Source organism: Mus caroli, unplaced genomic scaffold, assembly GCF_978045245.1.
Source record: "Mus caroli unplaced genomic scaffold, Mus_caroli_1 scaffold_15, whole genome shotgun sequence".
NCBI lineage: Eukaryota > Metazoa > Chordata > Mammalia > Rodentia > Muridae > Mus > Mus caroli.
In genome coordinates, this window is record NW_028227270.1 from 69,329,157 (window position 1) to 69,354,798 (window position 25,642).

General features: G+C 47.7%; 1 protein-coding gene across 1 annotated transcript in view; it reads right to left on the reverse strand.

Annotated features, from left to right (window-relative positions):
• Window positions 1–21,606: 21,606 nt before the first annotated feature.
• The window catches only part of Ror2 (ROR family WNT receptor 2), a 176,078-nt gene continuing 172,042 nt past the window's right edge, over window positions 21,607–25,642 (reverse strand). Inside the window, exons 8-9 of the mRNA XM_021180555.3 lie at window positions 25,386–25,588; window positions 21,607–23,831 (exon numbers count right to left, since the gene is read on the reverse strand). Coding sequence (XP_021036214.2) covers window positions 22,386–23,831; window positions 25,386–25,588 — 1,649 coding nt within the window. The 3' untranslated portion in view covers window positions 21,607–22,385. The remainder of the gene's footprint in view (window positions 23,832–25,385; window positions 25,589–25,642) is intronic.

The following is a 25,642-nucleotide window of genomic DNA, read 5'->3' on the forward strand; positions in this document are numbered from 1 at the left end:
ACCGTCATGTGTACTATGTTCCAAATATAGGTCACAGATTTGTCACAGGCAGTTCTTTTATTTTTGATGGTCTGTGGAACCGAACCAGCACTGCAAAGTGTTCACTCCGTTGGCCCTTCTCTCTAGGCATCTGTTCTCACAGCCTGCTCAGAAAGACCCCTTCTACCTGGTTCGAGTGTAGCCTATTCTTTCTAGTGACAATCACTGGGCTTTTAGTCCCTCTGCCCTCAGGAATTTGTGGGTAGCCCTGAAAACCCAGGTTGTTTTGCTTTGGACTGACAATCTTCTTAATAATAATTTTTTAAAAGTCCATTTTTTTACACTAACCTGAAAGAAAACATTATCGCATGTTAAATTCCATATTTAGACTGCTGTACTTATTGGAACTTTCTATTATGTTATTTTTAAAGCTTTTGAATGTATAGAGGACCTGAAATTTTCAGAGAGAGCAGAGAAAGATTTTTTCTGGCAATTTCTCAGCTTTTCCCAATGTTTTTACATCCTGGGACAACATAAGAATAAGGAACTTGACATGGAACAGTGTGTGTCACTTTACAATGGGGGCATTTTGTAGTTACCACCGTGGTTCAGAAATAAAAGCATTCCCTCATCCTACAAACCTCCCTTACGCCGCTCTTAGCCGCACTGACCTGCATTCTTCAGCCCTGACAACCTCTAATCTCCTTTCCATCTCGGTAATTTTGTTATTTCAAGGTTGTGACACAGATGAGATCACACAACGTGTGTTCTTTTGACATTATCTGTGCCCTGCACAACGCCCAGGCACCGAATGCCAGAGGCATTCTTGTTTAGTCCCCAAGGAGAGCATTAGACTGGGCCCGTGGAGGAGCACTGTGGGCTGGGAAATGAAGTTTTCTACAACTGTTTACAGGATCTTACAGGAATTCCAGATTTCACTGATCAGGGTGAGATAAAGGTTCAGGGAGAGGTGTTAGGTTGTAACTGTGTGGCACCTGACTCGCTGGTGGACGAATGAGACCACCATATGCTCTAGGCTCTGCTCCTTAACAACTCCCAACTATACGGGAGCTGTTTCCAGTTTTGGGAAACCACGAAACTACTTTGTATCAGGTTTCATCTCACTGCCACGCCCACAAGGCACACGTCTTTCTGCCCCCGCCCTCCCCCCCCCCCCCAGCACTTAGGGATACAACTCCTATTCTTATTTAATTTGAGCTTGCCTCATAAATATGCAATAGTGACTAACATTCATTTTTTTCTTAATAACCAAACAATACTGAAAATCCTTTTGATGACCATTTCCATCCTCCTATCCTCTTCTTGCCTCCTGCCCATTTTCTAATATTTCTTTCAAGGGTGACTTTTGAATGTAATCATTGCAGACGTGAGTCCATGTCAAGCACGTGGCTTGTGAATATTTCATTCCGGTGAATGGCTTTTCCTTTCATGTACCTAGCAGAGCCTTTTCAGAATAAAAGCTTCATTATTTTATCACACTTGAAAATTGATGTATATTTTGTACATGAAGGTCAGGGAGGGTGCTGGCCATTCTGCCCATGTCTCCACAAGGGCCCATGTCTGAAGTCTGTCCTCTCCTTCCATCATGTGAGCTCTGGGATCAAACTCAGGTCACCAGGCTTGGTGGCAAGCACCCTGACCTGTTGAGCCATCTTGCTGACCCCAGAATTTTCATTTTTGTTGTTAACATCTGACTCTCTTCATCTTTTCCCTTCCTGTAGCACGTCCTTTATGGGCCTCAAAGAGTTCCTTCCATGTTCTTTCTACTTGTAAAAACTTTACATTTTATCTTAAAATATGGCATATTAGTCAGAGTTCTCTCTCTAAGGTAACAACAGAACTTAGAGAACAAATCTCCTTATAGAAAAGGGATTTTTTAGAATGACTTACATACAGACTGTGGTCCTGCTAATCCAACAATGGCTGCCTATGAACAAACAGAACACCCAAGAATCCGGTAGTTGTTCAGTCCATGAAGCTGGATATCTCACCTGCTCTTCAATGTATTCTGGAATCCCAGAGAACTAGGCTCTAATGTCAGTGAAGGGATGGACTTGCTAGCAAAATCAAGGGTGAACAGGCAAAGAGGACAAGCTTCCTTCTTCCAGATAGTTATATAGGCTTCCAGCAGAGTGTGTCTTCCTGCCTCAAGATCTGGATTAAAGACTTGTACCTTCCTTCTTCATGATCCAGATTAGGAACGGACCTTCCTGCTTCAAGGTAAGCAAAGGTCCCTTCCAGGCGCTCCCTCCGGTTTGGGATTTTTAGTTCATTTCAGATGTAGTCAGCTTGACAAACAATAATAGCCGTCACATATTAGATCTATTCTGAGTGGGCTTTGGTTTGAGGAATGAGGTTTAGGTTGGAAAGCCAACCCTTTCTCTGTCAAACCGCTATTGCAACTCCACCAGAAATCAGCAGGCAGCTGGAGAGAGAAACAGCTCAATCGGTAGAGTTCAGCAAGCAGGAGGTCCTGGGCTTCATGCTCAGCACAGCACCCAGTTCAACATGGTGCTGAGCATCTATAACCCCAGCATTAGGGAGGTAGAAGCAGGAAGATCAAAAGTTATAGGTCATCCTTAGCTTCAAGGTTAGCCCAAGGCCAGCCTGGGCCACTTATGCTCTTGTCTCAAACAAACAAACAAACAAACAAACAAACAACAATTGTTTCAAACTCAGGTTAGCAACTTAAGTCTCACTTTCTACTAGTCTTTATTTCTAGGCCCAAGCAATGAGACTGACTTGTATCTAGCTTCTGTTGTGTGACACCATGGAATCAATATTAGTTCTATGCATTTGGCCATTCTGTTGTCTGTTTGCCAGTTATTTTTAAATCTCTCTTCATTCTCTCTATGCAAACGGTCACACCATCTACAAAGAGGAATAGGTTTTTTTTAAATCATTTTTGCTTGTTGTGGGTGGGCCTGGTGCTGTTCTTGTGAACCAATTCCCTAATGAATAAAGGAGCCAATCACTGGGTGAGTGGGAGGGACTTCTGGGTAGGACAGGAGAGGAAGCAGGAGAGAGTTAGATCTTTTTGGAATGGGGATAGCATAAGAGCAAGATGTATGTACCTGCTAGAGTTTCCCCTGGATCTCTCATGCTGGATCTCTTGGGATTTGCCACCGAAGGAATCAGATTTAATAGGGCTTACAAGATAAGGTTTTAGTTGCCGTGTCCAGAGACTGAGTTACCATTGTTTCTGAACTGAGTCTGTGTGACGTTTTCCTTCACACAGCGGTTCGACTGGGTTCAAGAGAGAAAGGTACAGTGGTAAAGTGTGGGTTTGCCAGATGTGCACCACAAAGGCCGTGGGAGATTTGAAGCACAGGGTTTTCGTGGTAGCGACCCACTAGTGGGAACCTAGAGAGCTGGGTGGAGAGATTGTAGCGTTCTGAGTCAGTCTCCCCAAGATAAAAACAGGTCAGTCATTGCCCACCCATGGCCAGCAAGTGACCAAAGAATTTTTCTTCTCTACATCCCCAGAGAGTCTAGAATCCTGACAGTGCATTACTACAGCAGTGAGAGGGATCCTTGTCTTACCCCCTCCTGCCTCCCCACCCCCAACCACAGAACTCAGCTGTCAGAACTTTCAACCATTCTATGTGGTTCTGGCGACTGGGTCTTGCTCCTGTTGCTCACGAAGCGGAAGATGCCCCTCCTTCTACTCCTAGTTTCCCAAGAGAGCTCCAAAATCACTTGCGACTGCTAAGCTTCTTCAAAGCCTTCTTCGCTTGATGCGATCATGTGATTTCTTGTCTTTGATCTACTTGGTTTGTTAGATGAATCCACCTTTGTTATCAAGCCGGCCTTGCACAGCTGGAACCAGGATGTGATGTTTATTTCATTTTATATATTGTAGGATTCTGTTCACTAACAATCTCATTAAGGATTTTTGCATCTTCAGGAGATGTACTTGTGTACATACAGTCTGGTGTGTGCAACGTGTCTATTTGTGTGTGTGTGTCTGTGTGTGTCTGTGCGTTCAGGTATGCAGACGTGGTACACGTGTACCATGACACATATGTGGTGGTCAGAGGACAAATTCAAGCATCAATCCTTCCCTTCTACCTTGTCCCAGGTGGAGTTCTTTTTGGTTTTCTGCTATAGACTGCTAATATCTTTGACCTTATGTGGGTTCTCAGGGCTTCCTCTGGCAATTCTGTCATGGCCTGTGGACTCTCTGCAAGTGTGCCATTCAGACTCCAAGAAGAATCATCTGCAAAAGATAAAATCCCAGTTATCTCTCTGTTGCTTATTTCTAGTTTAATCCTAGAACAGTCTCTGTAAAATTTTGATGCCTTTAAATTTCCCAAAGGGGGCTGTGAAGATGGCTGACTCAGTGGTTAAGAGCACTGACTCCTCTCTACTCTTCCAGAGGATTTGAGGTCCAGTCCCAGGACCCACACACAGTAGGTGACTTGAAACTACCTAACTCTAGTTCGGCTTCTGATGCCTCTAGCATCTGTGGGCACCTGCATTCATACACACACACACACACACACACACACACACACACACACAGAGGGGGCGGGGAGGGGGAGAGGGAAGGGGAGGGAGAGGGAGAGGGAGAGGGAGAGGGAAGGGGAGAGAGAATTTAAAATAATAAAAATAAGCTTTAAAATCACTGAGGCTCGCTCACTTTATGGCTCCGAGTCTGATCTCGTTGGATGTGTTCTCTGTCTCTAAAAAGAAGCTGTGTCCTGCTGCTGAGGAGGGGCTGGGCAAGCATCAGTTGGACACTGGCAGCCAATTCTTCTGTCTTCCCTATTTATCTGCCTGGCGCTCGCTCTTTCATTTGCAGAAAGGAATGTCAAAGCCTCCAACTGTAAATGTAAGAATTACCTATCTGTCATTTCCATTTCTTTTTTTTTTTTAACCACTGGCATTTCTTTTATTGCTTGACATTTGCATAAGAGAAAGTCCTCTCGGTGAGGCGTCACATAATCACTGATAAGCAGATTTTCGCTGTACATCAGATAGGCGACATTCTCAAATTGAGGAAACTATTTACCAAAAAGTTTCACATGGTGTGCTTTTAAATATGGTTTATATTTGTAGCTTCACGTCATTAAAACGCACTTCAAGTGTACCACTGGGGAGTTGATCTTTATAAACCAAGATGGGTTGATGCACATTATAAACTGGAACACTATCTGGATGGAATTAGAAAGCTAACACCCGTGATATTCAAACTTACACAAATCAGCTTGCAATTCCCACTCAGGTAGCTACATTAATCTAAAAACAAAAACGAAACAAAACATCTATTATTTGATTTATTTGAATTCAAGTTATGCATGTTGCAGGTGGATCTCTGAGGCCTGGATGTGAGTGTGCCTGACCACTGCTAATCCATGTACTGTGACATCCTTCTCCATGGCCGTCTCTTCTACACATTGCATATGAACGTTTCCAGAGGCTGGACATTCAACACCTTTAGTGATACCCTGCCCTTTCCTCTTGCCTAGACTTGTGGTCCTGGCTCTCTAAGAAAGCAGGCTAAGCGAGCTATGGGAAACAAGCCAGTAAGCAATGTCCCTCCATGGCTTCTGCATCAGCTCCTGCCTCCAGGTTCCTGCCCTGCTTCAGTTCCTGTCCTGACTCCCTCTGAAGATGGGCTTTGATCCGGAAGTGTAGGGCAAATAGACCCTTTCCTCCCCGACTTGCTTTTTGGCTACAGTATTTCATCAAAGCAATAAAACCTTGACTAAGATGCAAACAGAGCAAACTCGAGCTTCCTGGTGGCAGGGAGTGTCAGTGTTTGCATTTCAGTGACATTAATCCAGCGACTCACTTGACAGAGAATTACTCATTTCAAGTGCTCCCAGGAGGAATGCTTTCTTTCCACTTGCTCCTCCTGTGAGAGCAGGAAGGAGGAGCGGGTGGCGGTGTTAAACTCGAAGTCATGAGTGGGATGGCAGAAAGAACATTTTTGGATAGATGCCAGGATGGAGAATTTCTGGTCTGGAGAGACATTTTTATGTGAGAGAATATGACGTAAGTATGTGAAATTGGAAAAGGAAGACTTGTTTAATGTCAACGTGTGATTTCCAGATTCAGTGAAAAGTGCTTTTAAAAGAGCAAGCACCCTGGTCTCCACAATATCGAAAAGCTGTGGGTGAGGCCTCCTCAACTCCAACTCACCCACAGAAACAGCAAGGCAGCCTGGTCCGGGTGTTGGCTCACACTTCATTTCCCATGCACCGGTTGCACGGCCTAGCATAACAATGCCCAAGTCCACTTCTTTTCATTGGTAATAACCGGGTCCCTTCCTGTTATCCTTACTAGAAACCTGAAGGGAGATGACTGGTCAGAGGCCAAGGTACCCTCGTGGTTCACACGGCCAGTGACAGTGTCCGTCCTCTAGAAAAGGACACTGTATGTATGGGCACTTACTGGTGGACCTAGTTAGCTGAATTCGATGGGGTGATGGTGAGGATTGGGTGCAGCTGGTAGACTGGTCGTCTAGTGTGCACCAAGCCCTGGCTCTGATGCCCAGTGCTGCATGACTAGGACATGCTGGTGCACACCTATAGTGCCATCACTTGGGAGGTAGAGGCAGGTGGCTCAGAGATTGAAGGTCATCTTTGGCTACAGAGCAAGTTCAAAGCCAGCCTGTAACATAGGAGATCCTGCCTCCAAAAACAATTTTTAAGTTATAAAAAGGTAACTTGGTAAATAATTAAACTATGACATGTAAGTCTCTATATGCTCCTGGAAATAAAAAACAAAAACAAAAACAAAACCACCCATGCCTCCTACTCAAGTCTAATGAGGCCAGGAAGATCCTGTGTAACAGAAACTGAAGGGAATTCGGTCCACATAGCCCAAGGGTTACATCAGAAAGCACATCTTAAATTTTAATCCATCAACATCAATTCAGTAAATGCTTTCTACATATGGACTGGTAAAAGGCTGTCCCTTTAAAGGGGTAGGTGTGTAGAGTGAGACAAAGCGTCTTGAGGGTCCCCAAGAGAAAGGAACGCCAGGCACTGTCTCTAGAAAAGTCATGGTTAGAAGTCATCAGAGACAGACTGCATCCAGGGTAAGTCATTTAGCTAACTGGGGCTTAACAGTATCAGCATCATTTAGACGGTGTGGTAACTGAGTTATAAATACCTACAGTCTCACTTGAGAGTCATTGCAAATTGAAAGGAAAGATAGCAGCCCCGCATACTTGACAAAGATTCCATAGTCAGAGGCCACTAACTTCATGCCTAACATGCCAGTCATAAAATTCCTCCTTGATGTTTATTTCTTCATCATACAAATGACAACTTGTGACTCTGTTACTGTCGGAATCAGCGTAATTCAGTTTGCAGTGTTTGTCTCCTCTCTGTTCACTTCTGGCAAGCACGTGGATTTAATGAAGAAGAGAGTCTGTTGGTGCCTTTGTTATTTCTTAATTTCCTATAAATGACTAATTTCGGTTTTAGGTTTAGTGATGCCAGTTGTGTGTGTGTGTGTGCGCTCACGTGTGTAAGGTACGTCATCGTTAGACATTCTAGAAGCTCAGGTTTCCTGGGTCAGATGATTAGGAAAGAGATCTGTCGCCCTTTCAGCTTTATGGGAAACTCTTGGGTTTCCCCCACTTGCTACAGAATCCTACAGGTAGGAAGTAGAGTTTAAAATCTCCCTCTGCTGGCCTCTATGTGAAATCCAGCAGCTCGAATCCTGTTCACTTCCGTGTTGGATCGCATCTGGTTCATGTTAAGTCCTTTCCATTGCCGTGACAAATCCCCGAGACGAACCAACTTAGAAAAGGGACAGCTTATTTTGCCTCATGGTTTCCGAGGCTTCTGTCATGGCTGGGTCAGTCATTTGCAAAGGCCATAGTGAGGCCGACCAGCACGTTGGGAGCGTGTGGTAGGACATAGCTGCTCACCAGGAAGTAAACAAGGTGGGAACAAACTATCTTGTTTCAATGGATGTTTTCTGCTGGCGGCTCATTAAGGTGACAGACATAAGTAACGGAAGGGACACCTTCTGGGGGCTCCATTCCCACACACTCTCAGCGGCTGGTCACTACCCACCCCTGTCAAGCACCACCCCACCTCCAAACCTCCATAGGAGGAGACCTGACCATAGGCAGGGCCATCCACACCTGAGACTCCTCAGGTCACAACATCCCATGCCAGGGCAGGGCCCCTGCTTTTGTTTATTTTGCTTTTGTGGATGACAAAAGGGAGAGAAGTATTAGCAACGGAGGATTCGCACAGAGACTCCTGTTCTCTGTTCTTCCAGTTCTCTGTTCTTTCGGGGCTTCCCCTGGGCTCTGGGGCTAGCCTTTGACTCTAGTGGAAGTAGCCTCTACACTGCTGGCTGCTTGGTTTTTTTGTTTGTTTTGTTTTTAACTTAGCTAGCTTGTTCATATAAATACTGTACATTGTACATACCCTCCTTATTGTCCTTTGTCCCTCCCAGGAGACCCTCTGTTGACCTGGAGAGTTTCACATCCTCGTTGTACTGTGACTAGCACTGCAGGAAATATTGTGTACTCTGTGGTACTGTCTTCCTGTTTCTTTAGAAGGGGCTTTGCTCTCTGGGCCCTGTTTCTGCCTCTTCGGAGGGGCCCAATGTTCCCTCCCGCACGAGGATGCTTAGGATTCAGGAGGCAAAGACAGTCTTGTACGGTTAGGGGCACACATTCTGTCCCTGTGGTGAATCTTGTCTGTTGACCTTCACACACCTGTATCAGGCTTGGACATCGCTGGTCAGCCTTTAGTTTCTTTTTAAAGGCGCTTTTCTTCATTCCAAATCCACGGATGGGAAGTCTGGCTCAATGAAGCCACCTGGGTGGATCCTGAGAACAGCTAAGGACACTCACTGGACATAAAGTAAATAAATACAGCCGGACAGTGGTGAGGACTCTAGCACCACCTGCTGCTCACACACGTACTCGCAGGGGACTGGAGAAGCCCGGAACACCAATTTCTAGTTCTATGGACATGCAGAAAATGACCCTTTAAAGAGAAGAGATCAGTATGGCTAGGAGGGAGTTTGTCCTCTTACTAAATACATGTAAATATGTATATGCACCTATGTAGGTTTTATAAATAATATATAGTTTGTAAATATAGGTGTTTATGCAAAGAAATATATGTGTTTAACTTGTTTTATGCAGAGAGGGTTTGCATCTCCATTCTGCCCCATAAACTCTAAACTCTTAAAGCATGGCCGGCCAGTGGTGGTGCACACCTTTAATCTCAGCACTTAGGAGGCAAAGGCAGGCAGATTTCTGAGTTTGAGGCCAGCCTGATCTACCCAGTGGGTTCCAGGACAGCCAGGGCTACACAGAGAAACCCTGTCTCGAAAAACCAAAACCAAAACCAAAACCAAAACCAAAACCAAAACCAAAACCAAAACCAAAACCAAAACCAAAAAACCTCTTAAAGCATGGCTCCTCTGCTTGTCAGGAGAGCAACACCACTCACCTACAGCAGCTGTTTTAATGGCTGAGAAAGAGGCATTCATACAATGTTTACCTCAGCGCCTGAGCGCGTTAGCTCGTTTCCCATTGCTGAGAAAGTACCCAGGAAGGTCACTTCAGCAGTAACTAGCTGGCCAAGGGTTCTTCTCTTCCATGTGAACAAAAATTAGGTAAAAAAGCAGATCTTTTAAACGTGGGCGTCTGCCGACCTTCCCATCCCCCAGCATCTGATCGCAGTGAGCAGCAGCAGGCGGGCAGGCAGGAATAGCATCGAGTGGTGCCCTGGAACACGGCAGCCCCTGTGCAGGTCCTGAGTTCCAGGACCCTTGGCCCTTGGGGGGTTGGGGGGCGCATCGTTACAGCTCTGGCACTGAGACCCTTGCTGGAAATCTTCTGCAGACCAGAACCTGCTCATCATCTACTGATACTTCAGACCCCTGTCCTAGATACAACTGTTACATCAGCTTGCAAACTGCTAACAGCCAGCTGGGCAGCTGAGGGAGGGAACTATCCAAAGGAGGATCAGCCCCATGGCAAGACCTCCCAGGGAAGAGACCAGAAGACTGGGGAGCCTATTAAAAGTCTGGCCCAGAGTCTTCAGGTGGCCTTCCACCTGGGTGGGGGTGGACGCGGTCCTCACAATTCCTTTGATGGAGTTGCCTGTTCCAATAAAGTCAGTCGTTTTTGTTCTTTGTTCTCTCTCTGGCTGGTGCCTCTCTCTTCCCTGTCAATCTGTCCCTCTTGCTGTCCACCAGGGACCTTCATGATCTCTGCTGCTTTCACTCTGGGGCTGTATTTGTATCCCTTACCTCGTTTCGGTCACCCTTTAAAAGGGTGCAATAGCCTTTCTCTTTTCGACTGCAGGTGCTGAGTATGGCTAGGAGGGAATTTATCTCCCTACTGAATACATTAAAATATGTATATGAACATATGTAAGTTTTAGCAGTAATTATAGTTTGCTACAATATATGTGTTTATACGAATATATGTGTGTGTTTAAGTATATTTTAGTATAGAGAAGGTCTGCTTCTCCATCCTGCCCCATAAACTCTAAACTCTTAAAGCATGGCTCCTTTCACTGTCTGAGTGGGCCTTCCAGGAAGTTCAATTATTTTTTTCCATCCATCCAATGGATTGAGCTCAGAAGGACCCTTAGCTGGCCACCCCTTGCCTAAGACCCCTCTAGCAATTGGCCACTCCTAGTCTCAGCATCCCTGCCTCTATTTGGATAGCAAATGGGAGTTCTGCACTTGAGGGATATACAGGAGCTTGGTCAATAGACACCACTGGGATCACTCAGGTGGACGGGTACATCCTCCTCCTGGGAGTGAGATCTGCCAGGTGGATGGGATTGCTAGGTAGGATCCAGGAGCAGGGCTAAGGATGATGTCTCCGTGGGTTACAGTGTCTACAAGCACCAGGTTAGATCCCCAGTACCCACATAGAAGCTTGATGAGATGGCGTATATCTATAACCCCAGAACTTTGGGGTCAGGGCACAGAGCAGACACTGGGCTCCTCTGCTAGTTACTGGGTCAGCCTTTACTATGGGAGGTAGTAGAGGTAGGGGCTAGCTAGACCTGGCATGAAGTGCCAGGACATGCAGTACGGGAGAGCATCTTCTTTGAGTGAGTCTGAGCAGGACAAACGGAAGCCACATGTGTGGCTAATCACAGTTCTTTGTTTTAAGCTAATCAGCCAAAACGGCTGGGGTTTTGGACCAATCACAGCCTTGCCTGTGGGTTTTGGACCAATCACGGCCTTGCCTGTGGTCATGGTAGTCCATTAACTAGAGTGTATGCTTCCCATTGGGTTACTTAGGCTCATGATTGTGGAAAGCCTGGCATAAACTGATCCAACATCCCTGCCTCAGGGGAAAAAAAGTGTAGCAAGGCAGTGGTGGTGCAACACTTGGGAGGCAGAGGCATTCAGATCTCTGTGGGTTCAAGGCCAAACTGGTCTAAAGAGTACCTTCCAGGATGGCCAAGAATTCCAGGACAGCCAAAGCTACACAAAGAGAAAAACTGTCTTGGGGAGTGGCAGGGGGAAGAGATGTCAAGCAATAGAAGAAGATATCACCAAGTCAGCTTCTGGCTTCATTATTATCTTCAAATTCAAAATATCCCTATTGAAAAGCATCCCTGCTGGAGAGATGGCTCAGTGGTAAAGAGCACCAACTGCTCTTCTAGAGGTTCTGAGTTCAATTCCCAGCAACCACACATGGTGGCCCACAACCATCTGTAATGGAATCCAATGCCCTCTTCTGGGGTGTCTGAAGCTACAGTGTACTCATATACATAAAAATAAACCTTGATTTTTTTTTTAAAAGAAAAAAAGCACCTCCAAATCCCTCATTATGGTTATGGTATCCATCCGATTTAAGATACCCCCAAATTGTATTGGATGCATTTAGAATCTATTTAATATGAGGAATGTCAACCGGAAGCTGTAGAATCCCCCCAGCTGCCCCTTGGTAACCTCTTCCCTTCCTCCCCATGCGGGAAAGACAACTCTTTGGTGGGTGGGGCCAGTGGAGGGTGCATTCCTTTGCTGTGTGAACGTGTCCCCGTGACTCACTGGTTGTGTCACTTTTGTCTAAGTTGTGTCACATGCCATGGGGCCCCTGTCAATGTTGACAGCAGTGATATTAATTCGTGTCGGTATTCTGAAACTCAGCTCATTCATTTTAATGGCTGCAGTACAGACACTGAAATGAAAAGAATGAACTGGGGATTATCCACCTGCTAGCAGGCGAGGTTCTTGGCATCTTGCCAGTTTATCCATCCATCATTCTTGAGCTCCACTTAGGTGTCAGACCAAGCTCTGATTCCTCGTCAAGGAGAAGCCCCCCCACGGCGGTGAAGGGTGGGACATAATGGCAGGCCAAGCAGACGAGCAGGCTGAGGGGATTTAACCAGAGCAAGGACACTTCGCTTCTGGTTGCCCTGCCTTCCCTCACAATTCAGCTAAGAGTTTCCCAACCTTAGTTGTTAAGCCCTGTCAGTATCGACCAGGGTCTACTGGCTGTTAGATGCAAGTCCAACCATGCATGTGTCTCTAGCACTGCTATTAGGCTCTGCTGTCCCTGTTCTCACATTTACATCACAGGCTGATAGTTTCCCCGATGATGAAGAGTTTACTCTGTCACAGTTACTGTGATGGATTGACTGAAAATGTCCCTGCATTTACATTCTGTCCCCACTTGGTGGCGCTGCTTGGGAAATTCATTGTGGTGGTTAGAATGAGAATCCCGCCCCCCCCCCCCCCACACACACACTCATATATTTGAATGCTTGGTCCCTAGTTGGTGAAACTGTTTGGGGAGGATTTGGAGGAGGTGTGTCACGGGGGGGGGGGGTGTTGGAGGTCTCAAAAGCCCACACTAGGCCCAGACTTGCTCTCTCTCTCTCTGCCTCCTGGATCAGGATGTAAAGTTCTTGGTTCCTTCTCCAGCACCATTCCTGCCTGCCTGCCTGCCTGCCTGCCTGCCTGCCTGCCTGCCTGCCTGCCTGCCCTGATGATGATGGACTAATCTGCTGAAACTATGATCAAGCCCCCCAATGAAATGCTTTCTTTTATAAGTTGCTTTTGTCTTTTCACAGCAATATAAACTAAGCAAAAGAAACTACTAATAGTAACTAAGACAGTTAACTAATCTTCAGGAGGTGGAGCCTTACTGGAGGAAGTAGGCCCCTAAGAGAAGGCTTTGGGAGTTTATGATCTGTCCCACTTCTTGTTCGGAAGAAATGTGATCTCTCAGCTTCCTGCTGCCGTGTCTCTTCCAACATGGTGAACTATCACTCTGAAACTGTAAGCCCCCAAAAAATTCTTTCTTAAAAGTTTTTGTAAAGATGTAAAGTGTGTGTGTGTGAGTGTGTGTGTGAATGTGTGTGTGAGTGTGTGTGAGTGAGTGTGCGTGTGAGTGTGTGTGAGAGTGTGTGAGTGTGTGTGAGTGTGTGAAGTCTGATCTCTTGGAGCTGGAGTTATGGGTAGTTCTGAGGCTGTGAGCTGCCTGGTGTGGGTGCTGGGAATTGAACTCAGGTCTTCTGAAAGAGTAGCAAGAGCTACTAACCATTGAGCCATCTCTCCAGCCACCCCACCACTCCCAAACTCTTTTCAGTAGCTGGCTTTCACTCCGAATCCCCAAGGACAGTTACTCATGATTTAAAAGCTGATTGCAAACGGCAGTAAGTATGTGAAAAACTGTTCTTCATTGCTATGGAAAGAGGTTTCAATACTTCTTATAAGGACCAACTCTAGATAGATACATAGGTAGATAGATAGATAGATAGATAGATAGATAGATAGATAGATAGATAGATAGATAGATAGCTCGGCAGCATTTCTACTAGGATGTCTACCTGAGACATTTCCTATATAAAGTTGTCAGGCTTTGGTTGGCTTGGCTTGGACTTCTCTGTGAGGTCCAATAGACTCAACCCAAACTAATTCGCTGCTAAAGCCCCTCATTCATCAACAAGCCAGAACTCTCGGATTTAACCTACATTTCTTTCATCTTCAGAAAATGACTTAGGAAGGAAGGAAGGAAGGAAGGAAGGAGGCAGTCCTTTTTTGTTCCATTTCCAAAGCCTTCAATCTCCTTTCTGCCCATGCAGCCAACTTCCTCCACTTGGCTCATCAGAAAACTCTAATTTACACAATGCACTGTTGCCCACATGGAAACAAAATGTGGCTTTATACTAAATCTGCCGTGATTTTATCTTTTGACAGATGGAAACTTATGCCCATCCGTGAACATGGTCAATTATTCAGAGCAGCATCAGTTTTAAAAAAAATTTGTTTATTTTTATGTATGTGAGTGGTTTGCCTGCAAGTGTGTCTGTGCACCATGCACATGGAGTGTGTGCAGAGGTCTGAAGAAGGGGTTGTATCCTCTGGAACTGGAGCTGAGGGTGGTTTCAAGCTTCTGGAAATTGAAGCCCGGTCCTCTGAAAGATCAGCCAGAGCTCCTAGCCACTGAGCCATCTCTCTGGCCCCAAACTAGAAAAACACAACAATGACGACTATACGCAGAAGGGGTAGGGTGGTACCCACACAACAGAACACTATGCAGCAGTGAATGGAGCTTCTAAAAACTGGGAAGCATGAACTTAAAAAAAAAAAAAGTGCCAAGTGAAAGAACACAGAAGCAAAACCTCATGTTTCCTGGACTTCCACTAATAGGAAATGTCCACAAAACAAACTCAACAACAGGAGGTGAGCAGATCCAATCGTTCTGAAGTGAGGTGGTGGGGAAGGCCATGCACTTTGCACATTTACTGAAAATCAAAGAGTAGTGCGTTAACAGTGGCCGAGGGTTAGATGTACGCTGCAGTACGGGAAACTTGGTTAAAAATGAACATCTGGGGATGACTCCATCCATGGAGGATAACAAGTCCTGAGCAGGAGCAGATCCTATTCCAGGGCCCAGAAGTGCTTGCTACAAGTATCACTTGGTTAGACAAATGTATTCTTGTTAGTGCCTGAGACTTCTCCAGGAGGCAGAGTGCCTGACTCCTCCCACCTTGTAAAGTCAGGTGCTGGCTAATCCAGTGCCCATGGTGACTCTACCTCTGCATTATTAAGTGGAAGAGCTTTATCCAGCAGCTCCAAGTGAGAGTCAGGCAGCAAAGAATGGTAGCAGATATTTCAGGCAAACAGTATGTCAGTCTCTTGGCTTCTGGAGCCTAATTTGAGCTAGTTTACATCTCTAAATGAATGTCTTTTTCTTACCATAGTCCTGTAGTTGAGAATCTATGGTAAACATTTAGAATGAAGTTGTTGTTTTCCCCTGAACATAGGGGAGACATCAGAATGAAGATTTGTTTTCTAGAAGAACTTTGACCTTGAAGAAATCACTGTAGAAAAGGGTGGTTGTTCTCTATTATCTATGGAGTTATTTTTCTGACGAAGCTTTACAGACTTTGCAGGATTTGGTCACAAGATGGTCCTGGCATGCCTGGAATGTTTTGTATTATTGAGCGCTGCACACTGTGCACAATAATGTCTAATGTTGCAAGGCCATGATGTTTTTGTTCAGGAAATGTATAGATTCAAGTGGGGGCTTTGGTATGAGGAATTCATTTTACCCAAAATAACAACTTTTGTATAACAATCAACACACATGCTTTTCCATGGCTGTTTCTTTGAAGTTCAGTCTATTGAGGCTGGACCTCCTTGCTACCTTAGAGCCTCATTACATCCCAGACTGACATTCTTTCTTCAATCAATCCTCTCAACTCAGGACGCTGACAGAATCCTATGGTTCTGCATTCCTAGTAGATCAGGCTGGCTTTCCTCCAAAGAGGAAACTTTACTCTTTACAGTAAAGACCCCACCATGCTAAGGAGAGGACAGTGGAGTCAGGCATAGTGGTCCATAATGCAATCCCAGCACTTGAGAAGTGGAGGCAGGAGGATGAAGAGTTCAAAACTAGTCTAGATAGAACAGAAGTAAGACATAGAGAGAAGGTCTCAAGACACATACAAGCCAACCCTAGGGAAGAAAACCTACATTAAACACTGAAATTTGTTCATGGCCCATCAAGCTGAAGCAACAAGAATGTAGAGGGTGCTGTTAATAGTGGTGTGCATAGTCTGCAAGACTGCTCAGTACAGATGTACCCATGGCAAACATGGGTAACTGAGGCATGCATGGGCAGCCTGAGCCTGTGCAGAAGTGGACAGCTGCCCTTGTTCTAAGTCTCTCTAGCCATGGGGATTCCTTCTCTTTCCAGATGCCCTACTTCCATCTAGATCTGGAGGATATCATACAGGGAGGTGTCCAGTTGATACTGACATATGTCAACTGAATGGTCACAGGGAACAGACAGGCCTGGGCTATCACTGGGAAATGGATAAATGCATAGTTGGTATATTCTTATATTTATTCCTTTTTATGGTAATATTTCCCATCGATGCTTTTCTGCCTTTTCCTTCCCATGAGCAGTGAGTCTTGCCCATGACCAGGGGCTCTGAGACCTTCGGGGCCTGTGGTTGTGGTGAGGGGAGGCAGGTACAGATTCTCCACAGGAACAGTGTTTATGACAACCACAGAGGGAAGCCACCCAAGTGAGCAACTTATTGTTGCCTTCTGAGGTTTCAAAGAGATGACCATTTTGCTTGGTCCTTCTCTGGGTTCTCCAGATGTTCCTAGAGCTTTGAAATGCCTAAAGGATGGCTTCAAATTTATTTAATATTTCTAAACTTTTCTCACTAGAGGCCAGCCTGTGGAAGAGTGGTAGAGCCAAGACAGCATACTTATTTGGCCTGACTTCGTATGCTATGACACACACTCAGCCTAAGAGCCTACCCTACAGTCTGCTTCATGCACTGGTGTCTCTGGTGGGGACACCATTGTCTACAGGCTGAGTTCCTTCACAAGCTGGGGAAATAAGCACCCTTCATACTCCCACAGGGTTGGGTTGCCTGGCTCACTGACAGTTCCCACTTTCACAAGCAAAGGCAATCCCACTGCTGCCTTGCCTCACAGTCTCACTTACAGGTCTGTTGGAGGCAGGGACAGGTTAAGCAAAATGTTTATAGCAGTCACAAAGGGAAGCCATCCAAGTGAGTAATGAGTTAAGCCAACCAGAAGTCACCTCAACTCCAGACCCTGGCCACAGGCAAGGTTCACTGCTCTGTGGGGAGAAAAAGATAGAAAAGAATTGATGTGGAAGTCACCACAAAAAGAGACCAATATATAGCACAACAACTATTTACTTACTTTTGCCTAAAGAAACCCAAGAAGACCCCCCATGTAAGGGGAATGCTGATGCTGAGGACCTGTTCTCCAATTGGTTCTTGATCTGTCTGTAAAGAAAGCCATGGACCAACTGCTGGGTGGGCGGAAGGTACAGGCGGGACTTTCAGGTCTCTGGAGGAAAAGGGAGATGCAAGGAAGGAGAGGAAGAGTTTTTTTGCCATGTGTTGGAGGGAGAACCCAGCAGCCATGTGAGGGCTCTGGAGGAGCTGAGGCCTGTGGCCACTACTACAGACAGTGGATGTTTGGCAGGGGATAAATGTGACTAGCAGCTGAAGTTTAGGGCAGATGGGAAGTACGGAGCTAAGAGTATTATTGATAAGGGCACACTTCCAAGCGAGAGATAGTAGCGCCGCCCAGCATTTTTGCCAAGAATGCAAGTTCAAAAGGAACAACTGTGTGTGTGTGTGTGTCTTTTATCTATGGATTCAAGGGAAACTGGGAGGGGGCTGGGTAGCAAGGCTGAAACCAGAGCAAAGGCAGTAGCACTACAGCAACACTCAACACCCCCCATGTAACAAGGTATGAGCTCATGAGAAGTGTAAAGGGAAATCTGAGAGGCGATGCTCCATCCCATCTTTGGATGCCAGAAAGTCACGTGTGACTCAGCGAATAAGGAAGTCAAGCTACTCTACTGGCCTGAATTGTGAGGCCCAGCAATGAGGTTTGCGCTGCTTCTAGGCAGTGTCATAGAATGCTAAATGTAGACGTTTCTCCCCAAGCAGGGCATTACTATGTCCATTCTAGCGTCCCTTACAGGGGACTCATTCACTAAGTTCAGACACTCAAGTCTCCACCACCTTAGCAGCCGATGAGAGGAGGAAGTGGGTGGGATGGGGGCGGGCCTTAGAAAGCACATGCCATCTAGCTGTGGCTGCCAGCACAGTCACACCAATGGAGATCCCCTGGCCCTGACAGCACCTCTACCCCCATTTAAAAATTCACCTCAAAACATCTTGTTTGTTCAGATGATGGTCCTCTTCCTTTGCCCGGGCTTCAGACAATCTTTTCACCACAGCCTCCTTTTCACTGTGTGGCTTCAAAGAGTTCAAAGATTTTAAACGTTAAATGTGAGTTCTCATTCGCACTCACAAGGAACGGATACTTTTCATAAGGTCTGTCTGAAACACATTTGCAAACCTACAAACTGTCCCCAACACCGCCGACACCAAAGCGTTCTGTGAGCTGTTTCCAAAGTGTGGCAGAAGCACCGTCTCATAGAGCACAAGAGATGGCCCCAGGTAGGTAACAGCCCCTGGACTGTGGCCACACCCTTACATCAGTACAGAAAACCACAAGCAATGCTGGCACATACTGTCTCAATAGGATGGCTTATTCCGAAATATAAGGTGTGCGAAAAGTACTCATGGCTTTGCAGGGCTCATTTGGAATTCAGTTCCATGCAGGTGCTATTCTGTTGCTGTGAAAGCTTGCGCACGCGCGCGCGCGCGCGCGCACACACACACACACACACACACACACACACACACACCCCATAGCGCTATCCTGAATTGAGTCACTTATCTCTATCGTCCATGGTTCTAGAGCATTCCAACTAAACCAGTATTTCTCAGTCTCAGAAACTTTCAAAGGTTGGTAGCTCCTCGAGGTTCACCCCAAGTTTATGGTTAGAATTAGAGGGGAAAAATGAACAGTTTATATTTAACCTTCTTGAAACCCCCCAAATACATCTCCCCCTCTGAGACAGAAATACCCGCCAGCGTTTCTACAGAACTTCTGCCTCCAGATCCCTGAGGTATTGGCACTGCCGACCGTTAGTACCTGGTGGTCAGTCACGGTCGGCTGAGGTGACTTCCTCGGTTACAGAGACGCATGAAAAGCCATTTCCCATTTTCACCTCAGGTGTCCGCAGAACAGTTAAACCACCAGGTATACAAGTGAGACATGAGGCCAAGTTCCTCTTTCAGGCGTCATCATTATCCTCCTCAAGTCAACTCCACACCCTTCATCCCCAATCTCAACATCCTGACCACACTGGCTGAGAGGCACCTCCTCGTCTGCAGTCCAGTCAGTTCTTCCGTCCCTGAGGGAAGCATCCGCTCTGACTTCAGGACACACATTGTAGTTCACCGTGCCTGGGTGGATTTAAGCAGTACTCTGGGACAGCAGAGTGAGTGGAAAACAGGGTGGGAGTCAGTACTTGGCATTCCAGCAAGGGCACCCTGGCCTCTCCTGTCTTCCCATGCCCATCTCCCATGGGCAGGCCAACAAAGAACTCTCTGGACTCCTCTGGAGCACAGTATGAGACCCTTGTTCGAGAGGGGACCACTCTATACTTGTAAACATAGATATGCTTGCCTTGGAATGCCAGAATCTGAACAGGAAGGGATTGCCGACCCCCAGCCTCCTCCCGTAAGACCACACACCTTTGCCAAAACAAAGCCAAAAACCCTGCTGGTCTTTCCTTTGGGAAGGCTCCAACCCACTTCTAATATAGTAACCCTGCGGTTCCTCTTTTTTACAGTTCTGGCTTTTGTTACGATGGCCTCGGCCATGGCCCCTGCACTTGATATCCCATGCTTAATCAAGAGACTGGAAAGTTGGGAGGGGTCAAGCAAGGTCAGTTCTATGTCCTAGCATGAGGCACGTCTACCTCACAGCAGGGAACTTGCTATTAGAAGGTGGTTTCTGTCTAAGATAGTTCTTTCCCTAAAAGTGGCTAGACAGCTTTGGGGACTCTGTGGGGCTCACAATGCCAATTCATTCATGGTTAAGCCTGAATTTACGGAGAAAGAAACAAGAAGAATGGACCCTGGAAATGAGCCAAAGAGGCCAATGGTTCTCTGCCTCAGTGGGTCTCAGCATGAAATCCCTTGAGCAACATCAACTGCATCCCTAACTCTTGTTGGAAAGGCATTCTGGGCCAGCAACACCTAGTCAGACTGAGTGCATGGAGGCCAAAGACAGCATCAACACAGATCTCTGAAGAGAGTGGGATGTGGGTAGAGGACTGGAGCAAAGGCACGCCCCCAGACCCTGTCAAAGCAAAGGTCCCTTGGCTTGGGCACAGGGGTTGTTTGGCTGGCACTACCTCCCAGTGCCCTGATACCAAGCACTCCACAGCCTTGACTCAGGCAGCCACACAGCAAATGGAGCAGGGGTGTGGGCAGCCTCGGGCAGTGAAGAAACCTCACTCTCTAGGGCCCTGCAAAGTGATGCTCCCGGTCCTAGAACTTCCAAAGGTATCAGACTAGAAACCCAAGGCCATCTTCATATCACCTGCGATGAATCCGCACTTACGGCTGTACAGAAAAGCAGTGTGTTGGGGGGGAGGGGGGATAGATTCCTAAGAGAGGGTTGGATTCAATCAATCAGTGTGTATTCTATATGTGGGTGGACACATCACACTGAACACCCTGGAAATATGTGCAACTAACATGCCAATCTAAGATAGTGTAAGTGGATATAATGTGGGGAGTGCAGGAGGGAGGGAGGGACAGAGGGAGGGAGGGAGGGAGGGAGGGAGGGAGGGAGGGAGGGAGGGAGGGAGGGAGGGAGGGAAAGATTGATTTAAAAAAAAAAACAGGCAGTAGAAACTGGCAACATGGCTCAGCAGGCTGTGGTACTTGTTGGCAAGCCTGATGACCTCAGTTTAATCCCTAGGGCCTGCATTGTAGAAAATGAAACTCCACTCACACGCTATGATACATGGTACACACACACACACACACACAAGCAAACATTTGCACACACATGCACACATATACTAGCACACATAGATGCAAACACACACTCATGCACACATACGTGTGTGTACACAAACATGCACACATGTGCAAACACAGGCACACATGCTCACACACTTGCACATACACATGCACACACACACATGCGAACTCTCGAGCACACACACAGACACATGCATGAAACTATACATACAAAGCAATACAAATTGGAGAGAAAAGGGTGTCTGTCGTCTCTGTCATTTGCCTCTGCTTTTGTTTCTTTCTCATGGAGCCGCTGGTTTTAGCAATACTGTAAATTCACAGCAAGGTTCAGCCCAAACCCTTCCCAAGTGCTCCCTCATCCAGCAGGAGTCCGCCTTGACCACACATCCTCCCCCACCTGCTGAAGTACCAAACAAACGTTCACTTATTGGATACACCAGGCACGGGGTCTACAAAAGGAACTGACACCCTGTGCCAGGCAGCTTTCCCATGGCCTGTGTGGCATGGGAACTCTGAAATGGAAGGACCTCACCACATGTGGCAGAATGAAGGCAGACATACCCCCAGTGTGATGGTATCCCAGAGATAATACACACAGTTAAATTACTAAGTCATTATTCAGGATCAAAACACTTGCACGAAAATGGCACACGGAAAACCATATAAATTACATTTAAGGTCTGCACAGGATTCTTTTTTTAAAAAAAAAAATTAACAATACTGCTTTCTGTACAACGTTGCTTCCTTTTGAACATTCTAAACCCAGGAAACATTTTTTCCTTTGAATTCCAGAAAAGTAGGCAAAATACACACGTAGTATAATTAAAACCCTTCACAAAAATACAAAATCGTGCTGGTTTTTGTAAAGGCACTTTTTCCCCCTCTTTAATACAAGGCACTCCCAAGGGTTCAGAAGCAACTCTGTCCTTTGGACCCCAGCAGATGGCAGTATCGAGCTCCTGCTGGCCTTTGGCTGTTAAAAAAAAGTACACGTTCGCAGTGGGCCGCAGAGAGAAAGAGCTCTTTCCATCCTCCGCCAGCAGGGGGCTCACGGAGCATCTAAGCTCCAAGGTGCCTCTCTGCTGCCCGTCTTGGCCATGCCTCTGCCCCCAGTCTCTGAACCCTCCGCCCATAAAGCAGGGCGGTGAAGATGTAGCCTGTTTCTGTACCCAACATCCTTAGCTCGCTACCCATCTACCATCAGGATAAATCAGACAGAGGCGGGGTCTCCCTGTCCTGTTTCTGAGGTGGTCACGCTGCAGGGACCCTGCCCAGGGTCCCTGTCTGAAATGGCTCCAGCCAAGTTGGCGCTGCAGCGGCAGTTTTATGGGCACAGGGTGCAGGAGATAGTATAAAATCTCTCACAGTCTCAGGTGGGTAGGCTCAAACCAGCCTGCCAGTCCCTGGGCTCTGGTGATGGGCCCCTCTTTGGGACTTCTCAGAGCCATTTTGAGGTCCCCATCTGGTCACAGCAGGGCCGGTGCTCCAGGCCCCTTATATTCCTCAGGCTTCAAGCTGGACGTGAGCCGTCTCGGTCACCTGGAGCGTGTCATTGTCTCCCAGGAGTTCAGTCTCAGGGACAGAACCCTCCTCCTCCTCTGCTTCCTGCACAGGGCTCTGGGCCATGTCTTCAGGGATGTTCTGTGCATCCTCTGTGCCCTCAGAGAGTAGGGCCGCCCTGTCCGCCACAGATGTATTGGAGGGTGCCGTGGTGACGTAGCCAGTGCTGGTGGAGCCGCTGCCACTGTGGTGTGAGCTCGGCTTGGGGACCATCTGAGGGGGCACCTGCTGTGGGGCCATCTGCATGGGGATCTGGACTGGGTAGAAGTTGGGCAGGTAGGCCCCGTATGCCGGTACGGGCTGATAGCCGTTCACCGGGATGTACAGCTGTGCTGGGGGCACCAAGGGTCTGATCTGACCCTTCATGGGGATGAACTGGGGCTGTGGGAAGGGCTGGGCCTTCTGTTTGGGGGCCATATAGCGGGCATTGCTCACATTGCTTACGGGGCTGGTGCTCAGGGAGCTGGTCTGTGTGGTGTTGCTGGCTCCTGAGGTCTGAGCGGAACTATTGTAGTTGGATAGGTTGCCCCAGGACCGGAGCCGGCTGTGGATGTCCTTAAAGCGGGGCCTCCGGCTAGGGAACTCATTCCAGCATTCAATCATGAGGGCATAGACCCAGGCGGGGCAGTCATCCGGGCAGGGCAGCACCTGCCGGCTCCGGATCATCTCCACCACGTCCTGGTTGGAGTACCCACAGTAGGGCTGCAGGCCATAACTGAAGACCTCCCAGAGGACCACACCGTAGGACCAGATGTCAGAGTCGATGGAGAACTTTCCATACATGACGGCCTCGGGGGACATCCAACGGATGGGCAGCAGTGAATTGCCCATGAGTTTGTAGTAATCTGCGGAGTATACCTCACGGAAGAGGCCCAAGTCTGAGATCCTCACGTTCAGCTTGTCGTACACCAGCACATTGCGTGTGGCCAGGTCCTTATGGACCACGTGGTGGCTGGACAGGAACTCCATCCCCGCAGCGATCTGCGCCACCACATGCACGAAGTCTGGGGGCTCCAGGGCTGACTTCACCGTGCGGTCGTCATCGGTGCTGCCCACATCGGAGTGCGGCGAGCGCATGACCAGGAACTCATGGAGGTCGCCATGGGAACAGTAGCTGAAGATCATGCTCAAGGGTTGGTCCTTGGTCACGACGCCGAGGAGGCAGACGATGTTGGGGTGCTGCAGTCGGGCCCGGAGCATCGCCTCTTGCCGGAACTCCTCCCGCAGGGGCCCCTCAGCCTTGTCTTTCAGCGTCTTGATGGCCACGGCCTGGGTTGGTTCTCCTGGGGCAGGCCCGAACAGGTGGCCTTTGTAGACCTTGCCAAACCGGTCTTCCCCGAGTTCCTCCATGAACCTCACTGTGGACAAGCTGATCTCTTTGAGTTTGGCCTGCCAGAAGGAAAAAGTCAAATACAACTGTCAATGTGGTACCAAAGCAGAGTGGCTGGGATCGTTGCTAGCAAGGCCTTGTTGGTCCTGTCTGCTCTACGCTTGGTCTGCCTGGCAGCCCTTTTAATACCTAGTTATAGCTCCGATGCCGTGGGGGCTATCCTCATCTGAAACCCTCCAGAATTAACACAACTACATGTTCGGTCTCTCCAAAAATGTGAGCATGCCTCCGTGCCCCCACCGAGGCCTGTTGCACATGTGTGCCTACATCTATTCATACACACGACTAAGCTGGGAGCCAGTTTCCTAGAATCACCCAGGGACCCTATAGAGCTGCCCATCACACCTCTCCCAGCATGCTCCATCCCACAGCAGGATGCTCTGTTTTTCCCATGGGCCCTAGGTGCCCTGCCCTTGACGCTCTGCCTGTTGGAATTTGGCCATTTCAGAGCTTAGCACCACATTCTATGGAGCCAGTCTAAGGCTTTCCTCTGTACGAGATGATCAGTTGGGTGTTCTTTGGATACAAGGGACACCCAGTGACATGGCCCTGCCTGCTCCTTCTGGGTGGATGTTCTGCAGCCTCTAAGGCTTGTGTGACTGCACGCCTCAAAAGCCAATCCGGGGCTGGTGAGATGGCTCAGTGGGTAAGAGCACCCGACTGCTCTTCCAAAGGTCCAGAGATCAAATCCCAGCAACCACATGGTGGCTCACAACCATCCGTAACGAGATCTGACTCCCTCTTCTGGTGTGTCTGAAGACAGCTACAGTGTACTTACATATAATCAATAAATAAATCTAAAAAAAAAAAAAAAGCCAATCCGAACCCACCGCAAGCAGCAGGAATTCAAGGTTGAAGAGCTGAATGAGGCGGCCTCATCCCTGGCACCTCAAGAGCCTTCAAGACAGAACACTGGTCTCATAGTCATGAGCTAGGTGTGCATGTCTGGGGCCTGGTGAAGCCCTCCCCTGCCTAAAAAAAAAAAAAAAAAAAAAAAAAAGTACCCTAATCTCTCAAAAATGCACTGTAATCTTCAAATGGTGGAGCAGTCTGAATTCTCGGTTTTTTTGGTGTCACCCTGAGGGCAAAACCCAGGCAGCTGGAGGTGGGGGTGCTAGGAAGGTCCTGGGGCAGGTGCAGGGGAGGGCCAGTCTCAGGAGTGACTTCTACAGACATACACATTCCCATCTGCTTACAGAAGCAGCTGCAGAAGCTACACTCCGTTTTCAATGCTAAGCTACCCACCTCTACCCCTCCCGCCCCCAGGTAAATTATGACTGTTTCCTGGTCTGCTCTCTTTTGTGTTTTATCCAGGACTCACTCCTCTCCTCCGTTCAATATGTGGAAGAAATCCCTAAGCTCAGGCTAGGCCACACAAGAGGGCCTATGTATGCTTGCCTACTGATACCCGGTGCTTCAGCTGGACCCTATCAGAGCTGCCTCCTAGACCACCCCCCCTGCCCCTCAGGAGGACTTGTTTGTGATGGCTAATACTCCATCCCTGCTCCCCCACTCCATCCCCTAAAGAGCTGCCTCATTATGGGCTGGAGGACCTGTTTGTGCTGGCTGATGAGTGGCATCTCCATGTCCTGGCTGGGCGAGGCCATCAGCTGCCGGCGCTGTGGGGTGGAGGCCGAAGCCTTCTGTTTGTTGCGGCACATGCAGACGAGGAAGAACAGGCAAGCGATGACCAGGGGGATGGCAATGCTGGGGACCAGGATGTACAGAATCCCCATCTTGCTGCCATCTCGGGGACCTGGGTACCACAGAGGGGATTTGTGAGCTTTTGGAGGCACTCTCTTTTCAACTA